Source organism: Periplaneta americana, chromosome 3 (assembly GCF_040183065.1).
Source record: "Periplaneta americana isolate PAMFEO1 chromosome 3, P.americana_PAMFEO1_priV1, whole genome shotgun sequence".
Taxonomy (NCBI): domain Eukaryota; kingdom Metazoa; phylum Arthropoda; class Insecta; order Blattodea; family Blattidae; genus Periplaneta; species Periplaneta americana.
The window spans coordinates 101539385-101564908 of NC_091119.1; the positions used below are offsets into that span (position 1 = coordinate 101539385).

Consider the following 25524-nt stretch of genomic DNA (forward strand, 5'->3'; position numbering starts at 1 on the left):
ATACAAAATACTTCAAAAAATTGTATTTGAAATACAAATACAAAATACTTTTAAAAATTAACCAAAATACATTTGTATTTTAAATACTCGATACAATATATAGGCCTAAAGAAATAAGAATATTACTGAAAATCTAAAATATTATATTAACATTAAAAGTATTTTACTTCGAAGTTTTATATAAACACTATAACTGAACATTCTTCCTTTACCCAGTCAGCAATGAAATTATGCTACATATGAATAATTACTGTTCCCTTAAAAAAAAAAAACAGTTTCTCAAGAAGTTTATCAGATAAGAATCCCCTTGCTTGTGAATGAATAAATAATAAATCCTGCAAAACAGAACAGTCTTTCTGTAGGAGCAGAGGAACACAAACTTGTATTATACTTTATAAAAGCTTGTTTCACAGTTGGGTAATTCTCTAGAATGCACAGGATTGTCCCTTTGCCATTGAAGAATTGTATGAGCTCATACTCCGCAGTAGATAAGTTCTTTTCAAAGTCTGTTGTACTTGAGTTGAAAACATAACAATTGTTTTTATCATATTCATTGTCTGAACTGACGAAAGGTGTAGCAGAGAACTGCTCAGCTGGTTTCACACACATATTCTGTATCCTCTTATCATTTGGTGAGGCAGTGTCAGGTAGCCATCCATCTTAAATGATGGGTGGAAGCAAGCTGCCAAAATAGCTCAATTTACTTCTGGGGTCAGATCAAATATCACTTTAAATCTTGATGAAAGCGAACTTATTAGGATTGGAGTTACTTGAAATGATGGTGTAGATTGCTAGATAACAGAATATGTAATCTGTTTTTGAGGGAAATTAATGTGGACAAAAGTTGGCCGTAATAGCATGTCTTCTCATTTTGCATTAAATCAAGGGCTACGGCAATGGGTTTCAGAACTGCACAATATTCTTCAAGGTACTGAAACATAACATCTTTGAAGGTTGGCAATCCCAGTTTTTCACATATACTGTTTATATCATGTTTGAATTGCAATATTTGCGAGATTGAGTCATAAAGAGAATTCCATCGAGTTGGGCAAGGAAACTTTAATGAATATTTCAAGACATCTGATCTAATTTCTGAGGATTTGGGTCTCCTAGACACATTCCATAATGCTGAACATTTAGCAAGTGGTGGGTGATGGATTCTTGATGCTGTTGGAGATTTCTTTGTGGCATTAAGGAAATCAGTTGTGGCAAGAAAACTAAATGTATGGCTAGCACATCTGAAATGGGTAGGCAAATAAGACAAAAGCTCATTCTTCGAATCCAAATCCAAAACTTGAAGGACAAGAGGAAGAAGAAAAAAATATATTGAGTATTTGAAATACAAAATACATCAATGTTATGTATTTAAATACAAAATACAAAATACTTTCGAAAATCCTTACAAATTACAAAATACAAATGTATTTCAAATACTGCCCAGCCCTCACATTTAAATATAGTCTAGTGGTCACAATGCTTGCAAATGAATCTGAGATTCGTGTGCTTAAACCTGTCTAGGGCTAGCTTAGGAGAGACGTAAAGCATACGAAAGGACCTACTTCTGACAGAGAACTTCAGACAAAATTTTTGGCCATTTCTTGCCCATGTCAAAATTTGGAGGTGGCACAATGGAATCATATCAGTGGTCTAAGAGTGCATAGGCTTGACCCATCCTTCACCTGCAATCTATACCATATATCATATCACATACCATATACAGTCAACTCTTGATTATCTGTAGTAATGGGTGGGAGTCATTTCATGGAAAATCAAAAACACGGTTAATATGAAATGTCATAAAATTGAGACTTATTTAAAATTGCAGCACTAGAATCATTCACAATCAGAGGTTATAAATTGTTTTACCACAATAACAAAACTACCAACAATTTAATTTAATTTTGTCACTTTCAAGGAGAGTTATACCCTACAAATAGTCCACTGACACTTTATCTTTTCTTTTTGACCGATTTCACCTCCTTACGGATACTGGAGCAAACAGAGCAAAGCATGTGTAACATTAACTTATCTCTTACCAAACTGTCTCCTTTCTCATCTAAATATCTCCAGAAGGAGGGGCAAGGGAACCTTCATGGTTAGTCCACAAATTTGTTAATCCATACCTGGATAACAGAAAGTTGACTGCATGCACCAAATGCTTGACATATCAGAACAATACCATGGAACTGGTTTCTTATTCCAAATTTTAGTTTACTTATTTGGTCGTGAAATTATTTCATTTGGTTTTATTTTGTTTGCTTCTAAATTTGACTCGTACAACATAATTTAATTTTAGCTATACAATAGCAAACAGACACCATTTTACCTCCTGCTTAGGAAATAGAAGCTGAATAGATTAACATTACACATGCATAAATTGTGAAATACAGAAAATCATTAAGGAGTAACTTGATTGTGGAGTGAATATTATCCTTACTTCATTTTGCCCTATTTGCGTGATAAACTACCTTAAGTTGATGTCCGTAGTTTTTCTACATTATGTGTCTATATATATATATATATAGTACTCCCTCAATGTTTCTCTCTACATCTTTTCAGAAATAATTAGAATTCAAGTATGAGAGTAGATTTATGTAAAATTTACCTCCAAGGTAATGACCAAAAGAGTCAATAATACAAAATGAAGAGCTTGCGGGAAAAACGATGAATGTCACATTTCAATTAAGGATTAGATAATGATCTAATTGAGTCTATAACTGCAAGATGTAGTGCTGTTTTTATAGGAAATAAAGGAAAGGATTGCTGTATTCGTGGTGATAATTCTCCTTTTTACCATTTTTCATAAGAACAACATTAAATTTCGCAGTGATCCATTGAATTAGATAATGACGACAACCTTAAGAAAACTGTGACATTCATCGTTTTTCCTGCAAACTCTTCAAATACAATATTATTTTCCAGTTTTGTATTGAAAAATCTCATACAACCTTCAAACTTAGGTGTTTTTTAAATTATTTGCTTTACAAGTGAAAGAACAAAATTAAATAACAGAATAAATTTATTATACTATTTTTGCCTAAAAATGTAGCATTTCTATAATACTAAACAATAAAGAACTCGCTGGTTAAATCAATGCATTAACAACCATCTCTAAATATAAATTGTTTTTAAATGTAGGAAAACTTGCAACAAGGAGTTACAATCCTTTTTCAACATATCATTTATATGCCAACTGGTAGAAAAGCGAAAAAGAAATGAAGACTTCTTAATACTGATTTTGATTTTCAGCTGTTATTCAAGAGACTGCAATCGAAGCAAGTGTGTGTAAACAAATGCAGAATTTTTAAGGAAAAGAATGATATAAACTAATGTATTTACGAGTACAATATCAATACGAGATTAGTCAAGTACATAACCAAGCATAACATTTAATAAATTCTAACAACATTTTTGATTACTAATACAGTAGGATCCTAATTATCCGTCACCCTATTAACCGATCAGTGGATTATCCAACTGTCTATCTCTCGCTTTTTTTCATACAAAAATATAAGGAGTATGTACTGTACATTACATCAGCACATTATTTTTTCTAGAGAGGGTTATTACAAGACTTTATCCTTACACAGTATAGTCTACTGTTCGAGTTGTCATATTGTATAACTTCTATATAAAATGTCTTCCACGAGTATCAAAGAAATTGTGTTGTGCTAAGTATAAAATAGTGCACATAAATGGGTGGTTTCGGGAAACGAGAAACTGTGGCTCATCTCAGAATACAAGACTGGAGTCACAACTGTGTGCAATTTAATAAAAATCAAGGATGAAGTATATAAATTATGTAAATCTACAATATGAGACCTCCACTATTCCTGTCTTTCCACAGATGGCCATTACAAGAAATTTCCTTATTCCCTAAAATCTAATTGTTAGCAATCAGACTTATATCAGTGAACTTCTGATCCACTACTTAGCGTGTTCAATACAAGACCATAGAGAAAATTACCAAAGTGAAAGCATTATTCACTAAATTTACGAAAATCTTTTGTGGTACAGATTAACCGTTCAGCTCATCTCCTTCATTACCACGGATAATAGAGGTTTTACTGTACTATTCCTGAGTTTTCTTCCATTTGTCCTGTGAAAAGTTGTCAAGTAAAATAAAGACTACTGAAAATATGTGCCTACTGAAATGTCAAATCTATATGTCAATATTACTGTCCACTAAACGTAATAGAAAAATAATGCTAGAGACTAGCACAATATGAAGAAAATTTTTCCAAAATATGAAATAAATATTTCACTGTTAAAATATCTTTGTTCCTAAACCATTTGGAACAGGTTTACACAATTATTTACAAAATAAATCTTTAGATATTAAGTGATAGTTTTATCTATATTTAATATGCTACCAAAAAAAAATACAAAAAATCTGCATAATTACCGAGTTTTTCAGCATCATCAAATCCTTACCCGAATACAAGGACTGGGTAACTCAATTTTTTACACTGAAGAGAGTGAGAAAAAAAGTCTTTACACTGGCTCTACTCAACACTTGTTACAACACAAATAACTTTTCTATATTTTCTGGCAAAAGATTACATCTCCTGTCAGTTAATATTTGTTTTGTACAATAGAAAGACCATGTAGTTGGAAAAAGAGGAGAAATTAAATAGATAGCAAAACTGATGGTTGAAACCTGTTTAAAACATTAATTTACACGTATAAAAGTAGGGGCAACACTAAAAACACTCTCATTGGATTTTAAAGAATGAGCAGAGGTGTAAATGCAATCACTCATTTTATTTTGGCTTCTCGAATTCACTGAAGCTAGAAGTTAAACGACTCTAAAAGAGAATTTGGAGATTTTTCTTGCCCTTGGGGATTCCGGAATGTTGGTGGAATGTCTGGCTTGGGTTTTTCAAGTGTTCTCTGGATAACATCTCTATTATCTCATAATATCTAGAAAGCCATTTAAGTAAGTACTACTTACTTAGATGGCTTTTATAGAACCCGAAGGTTCATTTTCACACTCACACAAGGGCGTCATCAGTCCCTATCCTGAGCATGATTAATCCAATCCCTAGCATCATATCTCATCTCCCTCAAATCCATTTTAATATTATTCTCCCATATACGTCTCAGCCTCCCCAAAGGTTAACAAAAAATCAGTTCCATTAAGTGACTTATGTTGGAGTTTCGTAACAAGCTCTTTTTACAGTAATGGGTTGTTAGCCCTTCGCCCAACCCCCAAGCTGGAGGACCACCCCTTATTGGCTGTCTGCGATTGCTTATTCAATATAGTCGCAGCTACTCTTCATATCTGGAGGCTGTTTCCTCTATCAGCAACCTGATAGGGGAACGAACATGCAAAATACGAAAAAAAAAAAAAATATATATATATATATATATATTAAGAATTTTGTTAAATATGAATATTTTGTGAGAATATTAAAAAAAATATGACAATTACTTTGGCGTTAATTACGTTATACACATCGTGAATCGTGAAAAATAACTGGTTTTCAACCTGCTAGGAGGAATAGTTTAGAATATGAAAATTCATATTTTGCCTGTCTCTAATCATTATTACATTCATCCATGCAATTAAGTTTTAGCAAAATCAAATATTTATTACAAGTCCTTAAATTTTATAATGTGGAGAAAAAACAATGGATTAGACATGTGAATTCCGATTTTAGGTCACAAAAGTCACAAAAACATTCACAATAGAAATTCTACCTACCTATATGTATATTTAAAACAACTGTAGTGGAGGATTTAGTATATTATATTTCCAAATTCGGTACACAGAAAAAAAATTACTGAAGGTTGTGGTTAGAAGTGGTAGCTTTGGTGGCGGTGGCAGTGATGGCGGCAGCAGCATCAGCAGCAGTAGCAGTAGTAATAGTAGTAGTAGCAGCATAGTAGTAACAGTAGTAGTAATCATTATCCTTCACTATTCTAGACAAACTGGTCAATATCGGCATACAAAATGAAATCGTCAAATGTTTTACATGTCTTTTTAATTTTTTTTTACACTGAGTCAGTAATTAAAAATTTGTAGAGAGATTCTTTTCCCATCCATTCTTAGTATAGCCTATATTATGCTGTATCCAGATTTGTTTGTAATTTCTTACCTTCCTAAAATAGACGTAATTTCTAATTCTTAGTAATAATAATAATGATAATAATAATAATGATAATAATAATAATAATAATAATAATAATAATAATAATAACTAGTGGCTTGTGCAGCAAATGCTGCAAACTAAGTTCATTATAAGTTCAAATAAAAATTTTTCAGATTTATTTTCAATGAAAAATACCAGACATTTTGAAAGTTATTTGTTTCTATAATAATGAAACATACTCCCTCTCAATGGTTTTTATGCCAAATACTTTTTCTTGAACCAAATGTATCCTATGTATCTTGAGTTTCAACGCGAAAACGCAAGTAACAATGTCAGAGCGATCAATGGGTTTTTCATGTGGGAGTAAAGCAATGCTATTTCAGGTCATTGTGGATTGTAAAAGTCAAGTTTGCTATGCTTTCGAACAATAGACATAGCATTTTGGTATAGCTGCTGCATGTAGAGCTTGAAATGTAGAGGGTAAAATCATTTTATCCTGCTAAGATATCTTGCTGAAATGATCGCGAGACTACAAAATTTTATAGGCCTCTTGTTTTATCAGTAAGTAATACCTTCTTTCCTTGGGAACTGTAATTTTTGCGCTCTCTCGAGCCAATATTGAAGAGAATGATGGATAGAAGTATCTACACCAGCCCCACTTGATTAATAACTATAAAAATATTTGATTTTTAATAACAATATTATTATCTTACGTAAGTTTTGTAGTTTTATATATATAATAGCTGCCACTCAGTAAATTACAGAAATGAAGATCTAATTTAACACATTCTCTATATCGTACTTATATATTCCCAAAATGTTTCACTTTTATATCATCAGTATAACATTAGTATGTATAATTAATGAAAAATAGTCACATCATGGCATTAACTGTAATGCAATTTCATTTCTAATGGTAATAATGTCATCAAACCATCTCAAGTTTTGTAGATTTCAATATCCAATACACAGCTATACTCAGAAAATTACACACCACAGAATCAGACATGTAAATTACTTTTATCAAGTCTTGAAGTTTTTAATAACCAATTGAATTTGAACTCTAAATATGTCAGCAATCCTGCAGGACATGGCGTTCGTGTAATAGCTATTGTTTATTGTAGTGTGTGTTTTGTTTTATTCTGAAATCACGGCCGTGCTGAAATGCAATTAGTTCTCAAAACTGAAGAAAGATGGATTTTGGAAAACAGGAAAATAATGTAGGAAAATTGATATTTCACTGAAAACTACTATTTTTCTGAAAAACTTTGGGTTCCAAGCTTCAAAATGATGGGTCATTTATTAAAATCCGTTCAGCCATTTTCCCGCAATTTCCATTACCAGTTCAAATTATATATATATATATATATATATATATATATAGATACTACTACTAATACTACTACTACTACTACTACTACCACTACCACTACCACTTCTGCTTACAGTAATAAACCTTCTATCATTATATTTATTTACTACAATATTGTCAAAGACTCACTATTAAAGGAATTGAGAATTTGTATGATTTCTTAAATAATCCGTCAAGTAACACAGAATTTTATCACCCATTTCACCAAACAGAACATAAGAACTTGAATCATGGCAACACATCCCATCTTACCATAATGTTACTTATCTGCACTAGCGTTTTCAATTTTTAACTGAACTAGTGCTTAGTTACCATGCTTGCCACAAGAGCTCAAACCTGACTGAAAACTGCACAAATCCTTACCATGACTTCATTTGGAAGAGTTTGTAAGTCTATAGCACACAAAATAATCTTACCCCTAAATGAGATGGTTTCAGTAAAAATTTACCAACTGTTTCACACACAAATCAAAATTAGATTCTGCTTTTCATCAATCTTTACTTATCCTATCTTTGGGGTAAAGAATACTGCACTTACAGTTCAGAAATGAAATTCAGTAACGGAAATAAAAAAAAGTCATAAATGACAGCAAAAGTCTAAGACATCGAGAATCAACCACTTAATCATCTTAGCACCATCTATTTCTAAAAATATTGAAATTATATCAATAAAAAGTGAACATGAACTATGTTTCCTCATAATTAAATATTTTTGTGCACTTTTTTCAACAGTCGGTCAGTTTGCTAACAGCAGTATTGAAAAAGTCTGTATCCAAATCTACTAACCAACACTACATCCTCTAATGCAGTGTTTCTCAAACTATGGTCCGCGGACCACCTGTGGTCCTCGAAGTCTGCCCTTGTGGTCCTTAAAAAAAACGTTAGAAAAAATAAAATTCAAAAGAATTGCGTATCACGCTATAGCTGAAAATCTCAGAGTTTAGAAATGACACATGGCAATCGCCTTTCACTTTTTCCTCGCAGTACTGACATTTTATGAATTTTATTACCCCACTCTACTCTCAGTAACAAAAGAGAGATTTAAAGCACTATGAACATAGTGTTTCTCGCCATCTTTTCCCTGCACATCTAAGTGCCATGCCTGTTACCCAGCCAGGGACCATCCGAATTCATAACAGAGGATCAAAGTACCAACCTTTTCATGTAGTTATAACTTTCTTAATAGTTTTGCCGATACCCAGTCTGCACATTGAAATGGTCACGGACTGTGCGTCACACACCAATAATACAACTCATGTCACAATATAACATTTATTTTCCAAGTAAATATGACGAATTTTCATGGGTTCGTTCCATTTCATTGCGATATTAAAATAACAAACTTTCATTTAGTGAAAGAGAACAGTTAACTTAATTGAAGTCTCGAGTGACACCAGACTTAAAATGAAATTCCAAGCGGAAGGTATGGTTAATTTCTAGACCTCATTATAAGTGAAAAGAGAATATAGTGAACTGTACAATGGTGCTTTAGAGATTATAATTCAGTTCGCTTCTACGTATCTGTGTGAGAAAGGGTTTTCATCACTAACTCTAATAAAAACAAAGTACCGAAGTCGACTCGATGTATGTGACAATCTCCGACTTAAGCTTACCAGCATACATTCAAATACAGAACTGTGCAAGAATCAGCAGGCTCATCCATCTCATTAATCTAAGTTAAAGATTATCCAAACTCTAATAGCCTTCAATTATTAAAAAAACGAAAATAAATTTTCTTCTATTAACATTAACTTAATTAGTTAACACTAATATAAAATCAATTGAATTAAATCAATTTTAATTAATTATATTTCAAAACATAAGTATACTGGTATTAAAATATGCTACAAAAATGATAAATTTGCTTTTGAAGGGAACTAGAGCAAGGTGGTCCGCGGAACTGTTCTGACTTAAAAAAAGTTTGAGAAACGCTGCTCTAATGAACTTAACAGTGCATAATATTACTGTGAGGCACTGAATAAATGAAAGCCAACATCTGATGCAAACGTGCAGGGCTCCTAACAAAAAGCATGACACTATTCCACAGACTGTGCGAACAATTCATAAGTGACTGCATTGTAATAATTGGAAGATTCTGCCACAACCTTAAGTCAAACTTGGCACTTTCAACTAATCATTTGTGAGATCCACTCATAATAAAATGTCACATTAATTGACACATATATGCACATTACTTCCTCAAATCACGAAAGAAAATTAATACATTAAAAATGTCAATAGTCCAGTATTACCGTACTTGAAGTTCACAGTTTTATATAAAAAAAAAAACAACGAAAATTTTAAGGTATGAATTTTACAGATACAAATATCCTCTAACATAAAGTTGAAATATACAGTATAAATCAATATATCGTGATCTTTTAACTTATACATAACGTCAAATTCTATACAATTTTCCAGTTACTGAAATATAATAGATACTTTTAATACAAAATAGAAATAAAATTATACATGTATCACAATAGTCATATCTAATATAACTTAAGTGATCTGTTTAGTGTCGAATGTTAGAATTAAAATAAATATAATTAACGAATTATAATTACACTCATCGGCAAAAAAAGTGGATCACCTAATATTTTAAAGAATTATAATAATTTTATAGCTTCTACTTTATTTTTCTACATTCTGACAAAGGCATATTGTAAAATGAAGTAAACATATACCCTGTGCACTTCATTCCCATCATGAAAATGCTTTTTGTTTGCAATTTATTTTGAAGTTCTACAGTATTGTAATTTATGCAAAATTTCAAGTAATGCATTTCATGAAGTTATTGAGGCAATGACTTGCATTAGCACTTGAGTATACCACTGAAACTGCCACTGTGCGCGTATCTTGCCCTAATATTGTGAGTTATCATTCCTAGTGTCTTCTGATTAAGGTTCTGGCTGATATGTACATCTGTTATCAGCCAGTACACCTCATTTGACAATATGTATCAGAGGAAGAACAATAATATTGTTTGTATGCATCTGAAATCTGACTAATGTAATTTGTAGCTAGTCAGAGATGTATGCAATGGAAGGGGAAAGGAACTCCTGGCCTAGTTACCTCATAAGTGGTGCCTTCTTGATATCACATGTGAGGTCCAAACCTGTCTTCGGACAGTTGACTAAACAACCACCTCTAGTGGCGATGATGTTTTCCATCATGCCATGCTGACCACCAGGTCTTGCAATGTTTCCTGATGGATGAGATTCCACTTCTACAATGCTACCTGCATTTCGTTCAGGACATCGAAGTTGCAATGTCGGACACTTTGGATGAGCATATCTCACAGGTTTTCAACAGAATTTAAATCTGGGCTGCGTGCTGGTCAGTCCTGATGTCGCGAAGGTAGTCAGTCATGCAGCGAGCAGCATAGGGTTGGGCAGTGTCGTGCATAAGGATGACATTTTCACTAAGGAAGGGTATTACATTGTCTGCATGTATCAGTGTGCATTCAGAGTGTTATCATCGACGAAAACAAGCTCTGTTTGGGCTCCAAAACTGATATCTCCCCATATCATGACACAGCCATCTCCAAACAGCATTCGTCTGGAGAAGTTGCAAGCTGAATATCGCTCCCCATACTTTCTCCATACTCTATCTCTGTCATCAGGTGAGGGGAAGCAAAACGGCGACTCATTCGTGAACAGCACTGTTGACACTAGTCCACAGTCCAATTCTGGTGTTGATGCCCAAACTGCAATCTTGCTGCCTGGTGCTGGGGGTGAGCTATGGAGAAACTGCAGGTCTTCTTGAGGTCGAACTGGCTTCCCAGAGTCTTGGTCTAACATTCCTCTCGCTCACAGTAACCTTCCCCACTGTTTCGAGACGATTTCTGGCTTGGACTGTGGTCGTGTGGAAATATCGTAAGATATGAAGAACCTGAAACCTGTTATCTCTGGTGAATGTGGACCTATCATGGCATGATTCCAATGTCTGTAGTAGGTACCCAGCTCACAGAATCGCCATAGAGCATGTTGGATGCTTCCAAAAGACACACTGATGGCATTAGTCACAAAACAAATGATTCATACACCCTCAACTAATGCAAGAGCTTTTGCAATGTCTTCTTGAATAAGAGAATAAGAGACATGACAGAAAATGTGCTACACATTGATAAATAATTCATCAATAGCAGCCACTGCACAATTGTAAAACTTGAAAGGTTTCATTATTGGTCTGTCTTGTAAAACCATAATGCACATAGTCTGATGCGTAAGGGTAGCAAGGCATTTTATGACATCTTAACATCGTATTCAACTCCAAAAATGTTGAATACTTCTTTCTCTAGCCATAAAACTTATTAAATTTAATAATATTCTGTCTATTGTTTATTGACAATGATTCAGTTTTTATGATATGACCCACTTTTTTGCCAGTCAGTGTATTTTCCTTGATTCTTCATTTCAGACTACATTCTTTTAAAGCACTTATTTATCGCTAATGATCCATAAAGTTATTTCAATAAATGACTTATAAATTTCACACTGTTCATATTAAACTATAAAGGTATTTTACCTTAATTGAATAGTTTCGAAGTGATGTTCATCATCTTCTGAATTCTAATGGATGTCCCCACATTATCTTCCGGTTTCTTAGTGGGATATGTTTATGATTGATAATAGTGTGTCGAAAAGGGTGTGTTCTGAAATTCAGTTGAGTATTGAGGACGTGTTGTGTGTGTTTTTGTATATCTATAAATTTCATTTTGTTCTAGTGCAACGGTCATCAGCACACTGCACTTTCGGGCTAGTGTCTCTTACCTGCAAGTCTCTTACAGCACCAGCGTGCAACCGTGGCTGCTGGCGGTATGCTGTCTCCCTATCCCTTCTGCACTATGGAGCATAATTCCTTGCACCGCATACACTTTACCCATTTCAGTGAGTGCGACGACCACTGTTCTAGTGTGTTGAGTTCCTGGCTTTTCTTGGTTCAATGTGTAGGATTTGTATGTCTGTTTCTACACTGCCATAGTTGTGATGGAGTTTGTGATGTGTTCTGTGTAGGTTGAATTATTTTTGTGTGATTTAGTATGGTTGTGATGTGTTGTAGACATACAAAAACACATACAACACCCTCAATACTCAATTGAATTTCAGAAAAAACGTCTTTTTCAACACAACATTACTAATCATAAACATACCACACAAGAGACCGGAAGATAGTGTGGAACCCTACTAGAATTCAGAAGATGATGAACACCATGTCGAAAGTAGTTAGTTAAGGTAAAGTATCAGCATTGAAACAGTCACTATATGAAATTTACTTTGTCATACGTTAAAAGTGTTAAAATTGTTAAAAAAGTGTTTACCTTCGACAGACGGCCTGTTTCGACGCTATGTGTCATCTTCTTCAGTGTCTCTTGAACCACTGGTGATTTTGACTCTGCAATGTGCAGTTGTCGATGGTGGGGGTGGGGGTGTGTTGCTCCTATGGTGGGGGTTGGCTGTTTGTATGTTATGATGTATTATGACGTCAAATAATGTGTGCGTATCGAACTGTAGTTGTGTGTTAAGTATATATTGTGGGTGTGCTATTGTATTTTTATATATTTCGTACTGTTCTAGGATGTTTAACTGTGAACTTTTTGGTGTGATGTGTAAAATTTCCATATCTGTTTCTATATTATTGTAGTCATGATTATTGTTGATAATGTGATCTGCATAATTTGATGTGATGTAAGGTTTGGTTATAGCTTTAATATGTTCATTATATCTTGTGTGAAAGGATCTTCCTGTCTGTCCTATGTAAAAATGTGGGCAACTATTGCATTTTAATTTGTAAACTCCAGTTGAATTATATTTATTTGAATGTTTAGTGTGGTTATTTAAGTATTTCTGTGTTGTATTATTTGTTTTGTATGCAATTTTGTACTTTAGTTTTCTGAATGAAGTTGCAATTTTGTGGGTATTGGTATTGTGATATGTTAATGTTACATATTTATTCTCGCGTGTTGTTTGTGTTGGTTTGTTAACTACAAGAATGCACCAGCATACAAATTAGCGAAATATATAGACAACATTATAAGAAATAGTATACAATTTGAAAACACAACAACAATAATCAACACCATAGACCTAGTTAACAAAATAAAACACAAACACATTCCACACAATACAACATTAGCATCATTTGACATCGTAAATCTATATACAAACATACCAGTAACAGAAACACTAGAAATACTTCGGAAAATGCTTATCAAAAATAACATACCACAGACTCACATTAACGAAATTATACACATCACAGAAATTATTACTAAACAAAATTATTTCACACATAACAATAAATACTATACACAAACTGAAGGATTACCAATGGGTTCACCTATATCAAGTATAGTAGCTGAAATCTTTATTCACAACATAGAACAAACACACATACTAAACACCGACAACAACAAACACGCAGAGAAAATAATGTACTGGCATCCATAAGTAGATGACATAATAGTCCTATATAATGGAAACAAAAGACAAATAGAAAACCTACATCAACAACTCAACAAAATACACCCCAAATTAAAGTATACAGTAGAAATGGAACATAAGCAAGCTATAAACTTCTTAGACATCGCCATAACCAAAACAAATAACAGACACGAATTCAAAATATACAGGAAACCCATCACAACCACAACACATATACACAATTCATCAAATCATCCCATATAATAAAAACATGCAGCTTTCTGTACAATGACACACAGATTAATTAATATACCAATGGACAATGACAACTACACTGAAGAATTAAACACAATAAAATATATAGCACAAGACAATGGATACAACCCTAACATAATAGACACACTAATAAAAAAGGCAAAACAAAAACAGAACAAACCAACACAAACAGCACGCGAGAATAAATACGTAACATTAACATATCACAATACCAATACCCACAAAATTGCAACTTCATTCAGAAAACTAAAGTACAAAATTGCATACAAAACAAATAATACAACACAGAAATACTTAAATAACCACACTAAACATTCAAATAAATATAATTTAACTGGAGTTTACAAATTAAAATGCAATAGTTGCCCACATTTTTACATAGGACAGACAGGAAGATCCTTTCACACAAGATATAATAAACATATTAAAGCTATAACCAAACCTTACATTACATCAAATTATGCAGATCACATTATCAACAATAATCATGACTACAATAATATAGAAACAGATATGGAAATTTTACACATCACACCAAAAAGTTCACAGTTAAACATCCTAGAACAGTACGAAATATATAAAAATACAATAGCACACCCACAATATATACTTAACACACAACTACAGTTCGATACGCACACATTATTTGACGTCATAATACATCATAACATACAAACAGCCAACCCCCACCATAGGAGCAACACACCCCCACCCCCACCATCGACAACTGCACATCGCAGAGTCAAAATCACCAGTGGTTCAAGAGACACTGAAGACGACGACACATAGCATCGAAACGGGCCGTCTGTCAAAGGTATATACCTTTTTTAACAATTTTAACACTTTTCGTCGAAACGGGCCGTCTGTCGAAGGTATATACCTTTTTTAACAATTTTAACACTTTTAACGTATGACAAAGTAAATTTTATGTTTTTAACAAAGTGTTAACGAGAACTTTAATCAATGAGTTACTATATCGAATCTAGTATTTTAAGAAAGCCGTAGATCTGTATTAACTCATTGTCAGCCATTCAAACTATCAAACAGCAGTCAGCCAGCTCTTTAAAACTATGTGAAATTCATCAGTCATTAAAACTATTACCACAACTACAAAAACAAATTGCTTTGCAGTGGACACTTCCACATTGTAGATTGGAAGGAAATGAGAGGACAGATATCCTAGAAAAAAAAAAGACCCAAGAATAAAACATACAACTAGTCGTAAAATTTCCTTCTATTCAGCTAAGAGATTGATTAAAAACAGCAAAAAAAAAATTCATTTACAAGAATCCCTATAACTTGCCAGTGCAGGTAAATCATAGCAGAATATAGTCAATGACAGTGTCATAATTCCTGAATTCCCACACAGTGAAGCAGTAGCCCTCTCCTGTTGCATATAGGACATGATTGTTTGGCAGCCCACCTGCATAAAGTATTCATATTTATATCTCCACATTGCATACTATAAAGCAGGCATCTCAAGGCCAACACATAAAAGTTGTTACAGAGAGCAAATGTAGATAGCGTAGTCAGCTGAAGAGATAAGCACAACACTCGAAGATAGCCGATCGCATTCATGTCACACCCATGAGCAAGCTAAGTTGTAACTGTTGCGGGAGAAATTCCACAAAGCTACACTTTTGAGTTGTAATGTCACAATAGACGGTTGTTTTCGGAAGGAATAAAATTTCTTAAGTAGCTTGCAGTAGTAATAATAATAAATTTATTTTATAATTATATATTAATGAGTAAAGAGAAAACACCTGAACCATGAAGAACCATACATGTTACATAATTATTTAAGCACAAGGAACTGGCCACCCTACTCCATTATCTCCTGGCTTAGTTACCTCATAAGCAGTGCCTTGTTTGTATCATATTTGAGGTTCAGACCTGTCTTCGGGCAGTTGACTAAATAACAATACTTTATTTCTAGTAAATAGTTTTTGGCATATCTCTTTTTTTTTTTTAAGTTTATACTATATCTAATAAAATAAAATTCAATTAAAGAATAATAATTAAATTACAATTAAACTTGTTGGTTAAGGTACGTATTCTTACGATACGTCAATATTAATACATTAATTACAGTAATAGTTAAATAATATGTTTCGTAATGTTTTCAATAATTAACAATAACCAAAACATCTTAGAAATTCACAATTATTTTAAATTAGAACTATCCAAATCTTAAATCTGGTCTCAAATTATTTTCTCAAGTCCTTCTGTACTTCATTATATTTGCTACACTGGTCTTGATTCAAAATAGGTAACAATTTTAGATTAATAAAGCGGTAACAGTTTACCCACTGAAACTTGGGACTCCCGCAATTTCACTTTGTCTAATAAAGCTTTTAATTCTTCATACATTTGCGGTAATAAAGACATTCTTTCCTCGGAGATGGAGATAACATCGTAGTGGTAGATGTCTATTCAAACGTCGCAGTCAATGATGTCATCCGGAGATACACGAACTGCTCCCGCATCTTGTTCCATTCTTACATTAAAAAAGAGAGAGAGAGAGAGAGAGAGAGAGGAGGAAGTGCTCCGAGGAGGCCCTATTGAGACGTCAGCTATAAAGCAACACGACAAGGTCCACCTTTCTTTCTACCCTAATATAAGAAAGATAGAAGGATCAACAATTTGAAAATGACAAAATATTACTAGGATGCTCAACAACAAATGGAGATCATCCAACTGCCGAAGATATAAAATATATTACTACTGCTACTATGTGAAATATGATCTCAGTTTAATATTAACATAATCAAGTTTAAAAGTTGTTTATTTAAATAACTTAACAGATCATTAGATATAATTATTTCAATAAATGTGTTACGAAGTTGTTCAACTTGCGAATACACTGTTAATGCTTCACCAGAAGTAGAACACTACAATACAATATTCAATAAGAATGCCAAAATTTAAATTTCAGAACTTAACAAATAATTCATTTTATTAGTATGAAGCAAAGCTACTGCTAATATGTAAAAATATGCAATTTAATGGAAATTTTCTATGAATAATATGTAGAATACACCCAGCAAGTATTGTCTATGTTAGTATCTAAGGCAATCCTTTCCTTTAAGAAAATATTCCAACTTTCTGGACAGCATTTTATTAATAATTGAATGGCTAAACAGAAAGATGTTGCAAGAGACAATTTATTTCCTACTGCAATATTTTAATATAAACATGTTGCATGTACTCTTTATTATACTGTGTGAACTCTGTTGATTGAAAATTGAAATGCAACCTTAAATATAGGCTGTAAAATCTAGGAGGTTGTAAGAAAACGTTACAATGCTAAGCATAAATATTTCTTTTTCTGTTACTGTAAAATTTTAATTTGGTGCTTCCGACATTTTTCCATTTAGCTATTCAATTATAAATGCAAACTCTGCAATGATAATGAGGAAGAACGTTTAGTGGACATAATACTATAAGTACAGACCAGATATGAAAGGAAGTGAGTTCTTATTTTTAAGGACTGTTGTACCAATTCTATTTGTATGCCACTTGATATCATTATGGATTGGTACAGAGTTATTCTGATCGTCAATATTCCAATAGTCTGTGTGTTTTGAATAACACGTAGTAGTTCACTTTTACGTAATTTCCCTTCTTTCTTGGTATGAACTTGCCTAGCTCAAATTTTTTTTCTTTAAATCGATATATTTAATAATAAGTTCTGAGCATTCATAAGAGTTATAGGAGCGAAGAATTCTGATATAGTATATGTGATGCGCTAGATAATCATATGCTGCATAAATTCTGATTTTGTAGTTTCTTCTTTCTGCTGTAGTGTGAAAGGTTCTAGAAAACTAAAGTAGATACTGGAGCTGTTTTAATAATAGATTATATAACATGATTGAAAATAAACATACAGAATGTCAATTCAACATTATATTCACAACAACTGTATAATTCTGCATGTGAAGAGCAGTCAATCATTCTGAAAATCACTATTCCAGAAAACTGAATAAAATGTAAGAGAAAGAATGTGTTAATTGTTTAGTGATGGAGTTCCATAATTCTAAATTCTTTCTCTGTTAGAAAGTCAGCAACTTCAAAAAAATTAAACGGCAATAATTGTTAAAAATCATTAAAATCTACTTATTACGAAACTTCAGAATTTGTTGCAAGAGAGTTACCCTTTGGACTGGGGGTGGTGGTGGCTGTGGCTGTCTGCTTGTCATAAACTGTGCCAGTCCTTCACGTTCTAACACATCATTGATGTGGATATCTTCTGGACCACTAGTATCTACCAGAGCTACTTCCACCTTATGTGCCTGAAAATAAACATGCACATTTACAGTTACTCTATTTACAGTGGAGAAAATCTAATGGTTTAATACTTTCTGCTTTAAGACTTCACCAAGGAAAATATATAACAAACTAAGGAAAGTCAAGTGCATCCACAATAATGCATTAACTTAAACAGGCAAAAGATATCAAGAAAGCATATAAAAGCATGGAGACAGATAAAAGGTTTTCCAGCTGTGAATAGCTCATACTTGCACCACCAATTTAGTACTGTTAATAACTTGCTGAAGCATATACAACAGTTACGATATGCAGTTTCAGTGTTTCACGACAACCTTCCTAGAGGAAGCGCAAAGAAAGCTTGCTCATTTGACTGATGCACAGAGAACGATATTCGGTCCTCGTGCCGTCATGCTCGTCACAGGGCTGCTATGAATGACGTAATACTGATTACAGGGCACATTTGAAAGCGCGGTCTTGAGCTGTTTGTATCATGAAATGTATTGTGCAGAGCAGGTAGAAGCCAGTGTATGCGTTACATATTGTGCGTTTTATCCCTCATATCAGGATTTTTATATAGTTTAAAGTGTGTTTGTAAGATAAAAGAGTTCTGTATAACATTCTATGTATTAACAATGCCCCCCGTTGGCTCTAAATTAGGAAGTGCTAATAATTTGACTGATAATTATGTGTGTGTGTTCCGCCGTTGCTTATCATACAATTAAAATGGTGAAACTAATAAATCATATTTCCATTAACGTTTTCGGTATCTATGTACCATCTTCAGATGTATATATATCTAATGCTAATTGATAACCAAGCCTCTAGGTGCATGTGTCGTAAACTTAAATAATCAGTGTTTTTGTGCGTACTTCATCGATATAACACAGTACGCACAAAAACACTGATTATTTAAGTTTACGATACATGCACCTAGAGGCTTGGTTATCAATTAGCATTAGATATATATACATCTGTTTTTGTGCGTACTGTGTTATATCGATGAAGTACGCACAAAAACACTGATTATTTAAGTTTACGACACATGCACCTAGAGGCTTGGTTATCAATTAGCATTAGATATATATACATCTGTTTTTGTGCGTACTGTGTTATATCGATGAAGTACGCACAAAAACACTGATTATTTAAGTTTATGACACATGCACCTAGAGGCTTGGTTATCAATTAGCATTAGATATATATACATCTGAAGATGGTACATAGATACCGAAAACGTTAATGGAAATATGATTTATTAGTTTCACCATTTTAATTGTATGATAAGCAAAGGCGGAACACACACACATAATTATTAGTCAAATTGTGATAGCTTATCAGTATACCTTCAACATGAAATAGGAAGTGCTAATAAAACGTTACACAAACTAGGGAATTATTTATAACGTTTATAAATGTATGAAAAACGATACAGGCACCACTCATAACGTAAGGAGTATATACAGATTAAAATAAATCGACCATAGTACCACGCTAGTTATCGGAACATTTTAATAAAATCACATAGTATTAGTTATTAGTATTTTATTACAATGTCAAATATCAATTATTACACGATCACATATTTCTTATAACACCTTTGTAATTTCATTCAGTGATTTTATATGTAAAAGAATTCGTGCTTCTGTATTTTCAACAATGTTATGTTATTAGCTACTCTGCAACAAGGTTTAGGTTCCATTACATGCGCTGTGATAAATCTCACTCGAAACATCAAGCCAGCAGACGACTGAGAACTGTCGACAGTTTGCTAATCAAATCGAAGCGAGGTCGAGTGTACCCGAACATTTCCAGAAGTTCGCGCAGCTTTCCGTGGCAAGCTCTTCTTGCGTTTACTCTACCTAGGATAAAAATGTTTTCTTCTATTGTCAATATACATAGTACCTTCTTAATGGGAGGCTGTGCATCGTGCGGGCCACAGGTCACAGAGTCCCACAAAGTGTCCATTTAATGTCAGCTCGAAAAAGCACCCAAATGAGTTACAGTAAATTTAAAAAAAACCTTAAGGATATAAAAAATTCGCGACATACGCATTGTTTGTTACTAGATAAGAGGTCCGTAATTCGTGCAAGAGAGCAGCACAATGTTATTCCTTGCCTAAAATCAATTCGAAAATACTGTAATCAATATTTTGGTTCCGGTTACCCAGTGACATCCCAACAAATCTCCATCATCATCTCATCTCATCACGGTGTAGCACAGATCAATGTCCTATGGTGCACCCTGGGCAATAATTCTGCTGGTAAATTGGTATATACAACTGCCTTCACATGGGTGTATGATGATCAGTCAAATACCTGCCATTAGTTAAAAAAAAAAAAAAAGCCAGAGACTTACTTTTCTTAAAAAGAGACTTTAACTTTGAGTGACATGACATCACTGTCTAATGAAACAGTTAACAAACTTGAGACTAATAACACTAGTGCAGAAGATAGGTAAGCTTGGCCAAGTGGAAGTATGTGTGCTTGAAGAATTGAAAGCGTAAGTTCGAAACTACGATATCCTCTTTTATACTATTCACTGCGTCCATGTAATATTTCCTATTAAAATTCAAAGTAAATATTGTACTGTATTTTGTCATCTACAGTTCCTGTATGTATTTGTTATTTAATAAAAAGTTATAAATTTTCTTATGTTCTGAATAAGATTGTAGTTTAATTGAATTGTTATGTGAAATTGAAAGGAAAAAGAAAATTGATGCACCATAAGGGCCTGAATATAATACAAGGTTTTTTACCTTAAAATATACCGGTACTTATAAAAATTATACTCGTCTTAAAAAGCAGCCTAACATTTAAAATACTGTTAAGATACCCTTAAAAAAATTCAGGGTTGTCTTGTATGTGAGATCATCTTATATTCAGGTCAATAGAGTAACTGGGATTAAATATGTACAGTAATTGCACCCTGCAAAATATAGTACAATAAATCTATTTGAAATTTCAATAAAATACACTATAAGAATGCAGTAAATAGTATTAAAAAAGAGCATCCTGGCTTCAAACTCTCGAATTTCTACTTTCAATTTTTCAAGTGCACACAATTCTTCTAAATTAAGATTATTTACTTCTGCATTAGAAATTTCAAGTCACATTCCCTAGTGGTTAGATTGAGACACATTAACACATTGATTAAAAAGGAAATGTTAATATTCAGGAAAATTACATTAGATCAAAATGTTGACAAGAGTATTTTCGGCTTTTTTGAACAAGGAACAATGCCATGCTATTAGCTTCAGCAAATTACAAACGAAGTTGTAAAATTACCATAAAGAGCGTTTAAATATGTAAATTTTATGCAGCAGCATGTGATCTATATTTACATTATTCAACCGATGTTGTTCTTCCAATTTTCAACTACTTTATTTTTATACTATCACCAAAAAAATACTTAAACACTTTTTTGTGAACTTGTTTGATTATTAACATTAGAGGAGAAAAATTCGCTCCGGCGCCAGGGATCGAACCCGGTGCTGTGGATTGAATTCGGCGTAGCTCAGTGGTCAGAGCACTTGGTATGTAGAACCAAGGACCCGGGTTCGATCCCCGGTGCCGGAGCGAATTTTTCTCCTCTAATATTAATTGTCAATATTACAGATATTATTCTGTAGGACAAATTAATAAATCCATAATATTGTTTTATTATGCTTACAATATGAACAAACAAATTTCATGATTTTTTCCTTACTGATTGTTTTCACTTCTGAGAGTTCTTTGTAAGTTGTTGTTACTGAAAACATAGTTCATTTTCAATGTATTTCACAAATTAGACAACCTCTTCCATAATTGTTCAAATGTGCAGTGATTTTTTGGATGACATACTCAGTCAATTATGAGTGTTCACCCCTCTTGCTCTAATTACAGCCTCCATTCTGCTTGATCAAATTCATTAAAGCATATCATGCTGTCCACTATGAGATATCCTGTCATTGTTGCAGTAGTACGACTCTAAGATAAGCCAGTTTTCAAGGACACAATTTCGATGACGGATTCTCTTTCCAACATGTACTGTATGTGCTCAGTGACATTGAAATAGGGGTTATGTGCAAGACAATTCATACAGCGAATACCAACTTCATCCAAAAACAAATACACACAACTTGCTCACTCAGGATCTACAGTAGATGCTCAGAAAAGGAGCCATTTTTAATGATGGCAAGCTCTTATTTGCCTCTGAATTTGACTCATCCCACACCATAACTAAACCTGCATTGTGGGCTATCTTGTCCAACATTGTGCATGGTGAAAATCATTTGCATGTCCTCCTTCAAACTCTCGCCCTCGTATCTGGCAATCTTAAGCAGAATCTTGATTCAAGAGTGAATAATAGATCATTCCAGTGCACCAATGTCCGTCCTGCTGTTGATCTGTAAATCCAAGTCATGCAACGTGATATCTTGTCAATTGCGAACCTGTATTAGGTCTTCAGGCCTTCAAACGCCATTCATATAATCTTCGTCTTATTGTTCATTCACTTACATTGACTTCTGACACTTGGAGACAATTTTGCAATTCAACTACTGAGTTGTATTTCGATCCTCCAAAGCCTGCAGTTGAATAACCTATCATCTGTCACTGTAGTGCTCTACTACCATCTCAACATGTCTTCTGCAATTGACCTGAAGTTCCCAATACTGTTTTAGAGTCCACTGGATGGTATCTAATGATGCACCAAGTGTATGAGCGACATATCTGAAGCTCCTTCCATCCTCAATTAATGCAACTGTTTTTGCAGCATCTTCAGGACGTAGAATTATTTCAAGGAAGCGATCACTTTAAATTGGCTGAATCTGTGACAAAATGACAAGACAGTATTAACAATAACCTACGACTTCCTTACATTCTGTGTGATGCAATTCATACAACAATTAAGGTTCTCCATCACAAATGTTTATTGTTACTGCTTTATGTGCAGTATCCATAAAAACCATGGGAAAACAAATGAAACCATTACAACAATTAAATGGATATATCTGTTTATAAAAGGACTTCCCCCCTTCATTTAAATATTGCTGGTAAACACAAAAATAATATGAAACCCACAATTCACTTATCATTATGATACGAACTGATACTTTTTTTTCTTTTAGTATGGTATTTCACCTTATGCCAATGAGTGTACTTGATTTTCTTATAGTTCTGACATATGCATATTTTTCCAGAAGATTTCACAACTGTGAAGGTCCCATTATATTGAACATAACTTACTTACAAATGGCTTTTAAGGAACCTGCCCGCAGGTTCATTGCCACATTCACATAAGCCTGCTATCAGTCTCTATCCTGAGCAAGATTAATCCCTATCATCATATCCCATCTCCCTCAAATCCATTTTAATATTATCCGCTCGTCTACATCTCAGCCACCCCAAAGAACTTTTTCCCTCCGGCCTCTCAACTAACACTCTATATACATTTCTGGATTCGCCCATATGTGCTACATACCCTGCCCATTTCAAACGTCTGGATTTAATGTTCCTAATTATGTCAGGCGAAGAATACAATGAGTGCAATTCTGCATTGTGTAACTTTCTCCATTCTCCTGTAACTTCATCCCTCTTAGCCCCAAATATTTTCCTAAGCACCTTATTCTCAAACACCCTTAACCTCTGTTCCTCTTTCAAAGTGAGAGTCCAAGTTTCACAACCATACAGAACAACCGGTAATATAATTGTTTTATAAATTCTAACTTTCAGCTTTTTTAAGAGCAGACTGGATGACAAAAGCTTCTCAATCGATTAATAACAGGCATTTCCCATATTTATTCTGCATTTAACTTCCTCCCGATATTTGAATTTTTCCACCTCTTCAAAGGATAAATCTCCAATTTTTATATTTCCATCTCGTACAATATTCTTGTCACGAGACAATCATATACTTTGAGTCCACACCTCTGGAGTAATGATTAACGTGTCTGGTCGCAAAACCAGATGGCCCGGGTTCGATTCCTGGTCAGGGTAAGTTACTTGGTTGAGGTTTTTTTCGGGGGTTTTCCCTCAATTCAATATGAGCAAATGCTGGGTAACTTTCGGTGCTGGACCCCAGACTCATTTCACCACCAGTTTCACCTTAATCTCACACTAAATAACCTAAGATGTTGATAAAGCGTCGTAAAATAATTTAATAAAAAAAATATACTTTGACTTTTCAGGATTTACTTCCAAACCTATCTCTTTACTTGCTTCAAGTAAAATTTCCGTGTTTTCACTAATCATTTGATATTGAAAGCAGTAGCAGTAGTAGTAGTAGTAGTAGTAGTAGTAGGAGTAGTAGTAGTAGTATACTCATCATCGTCGTCAGTTATTCCTGACAGAATTTCTTTGGTCTTTCTACTCTTGTAGTTCCAATGAGTTGATAATGAAGCAGCTTTAAAGACATAGAGCTTTGACCCATTCTCTGTAAGTGCGTATACCATTCTGAAATATTAATTATTATCAATGGTTTTCCATTATGCTATTAGTTTCTAATTCCATTCGAATATTTTCAATTATAAAATAATAATAATAATTTTTGTTCTACCAGTATCTTTGGTGGGTTCCTTATATCAAGCAAAAGCAGAAGCAACAGCAGCAGCAGCAAAAATTAATAACAGTCAATATTGCTATTTTTATAATTCAAAGCATGGCTAAATACAGTGGTCAATTTAAAAGATGATCTGCAATAGACAGCTGCAGCATATGTTGAAAACAGCCTTGCCACTCATACCGATTTTGACTTCATTGTCTGGAGCCCACCAGAACGTCATTCAGGACACTAAATGCCCCTATTTCTGGGACTTTTATAATTTAATTCACTAAAATAATTTCCCCCATTTTATTACATGTAATTTATTTTAATACATGAATACTGTTCTTTATAGGGCATATATAGACCTACTCATAAGAAGTAAAGCTGACTCCAATGTTATAAAATCACCAGAAAGTGATTTTGTAAGTTTAGGCCTAATGAAAATGCTATCTTCTATCTTCAGAAGAACTTCGATTTTTCTGAAAACAACTCCCTACACAAACTTGAATCATTATCATTAAAAGGAAACTATCGAATTTCTTTAAAAACGTTCAAGCAGCAGCTAC

The 25524-nt window shown here is 33.6% G+C and overlaps 1 protein-coding gene across 6 annotated transcripts in view; it reads right to left on the reverse strand.

Annotated features, from left to right (window-relative positions):
• The window catches only part of LOC138696333 (tudor domain-containing protein 5-like), a 141959-nt gene that overhangs the window by 72551 nt on the left and 43884 nt on the right, over positions 1 to 25524 (reverse strand). For 5 of the 6 annotated variants that reach the window (XR_011331330.1, XR_011331333.1, XR_011331331.1 and 2 more), the window contains exon 3: positions 18322 to 18459. The exons of the other annotated variant lie outside the window; for it this stretch is intronic. Coding sequence is in view for 2 of the 5 variants with exons in the window: in XM_069821142.1 (XP_069677243.1) it covers positions 18322 to 18459 (138 nt within the window). In the remaining 3 variants the exon portion in view is untranslated. The remainder of the gene's footprint in view (positions 1 to 18321; positions 18460 to 25524) is intronic. 6 annotated transcript variants of the gene reach the window in all.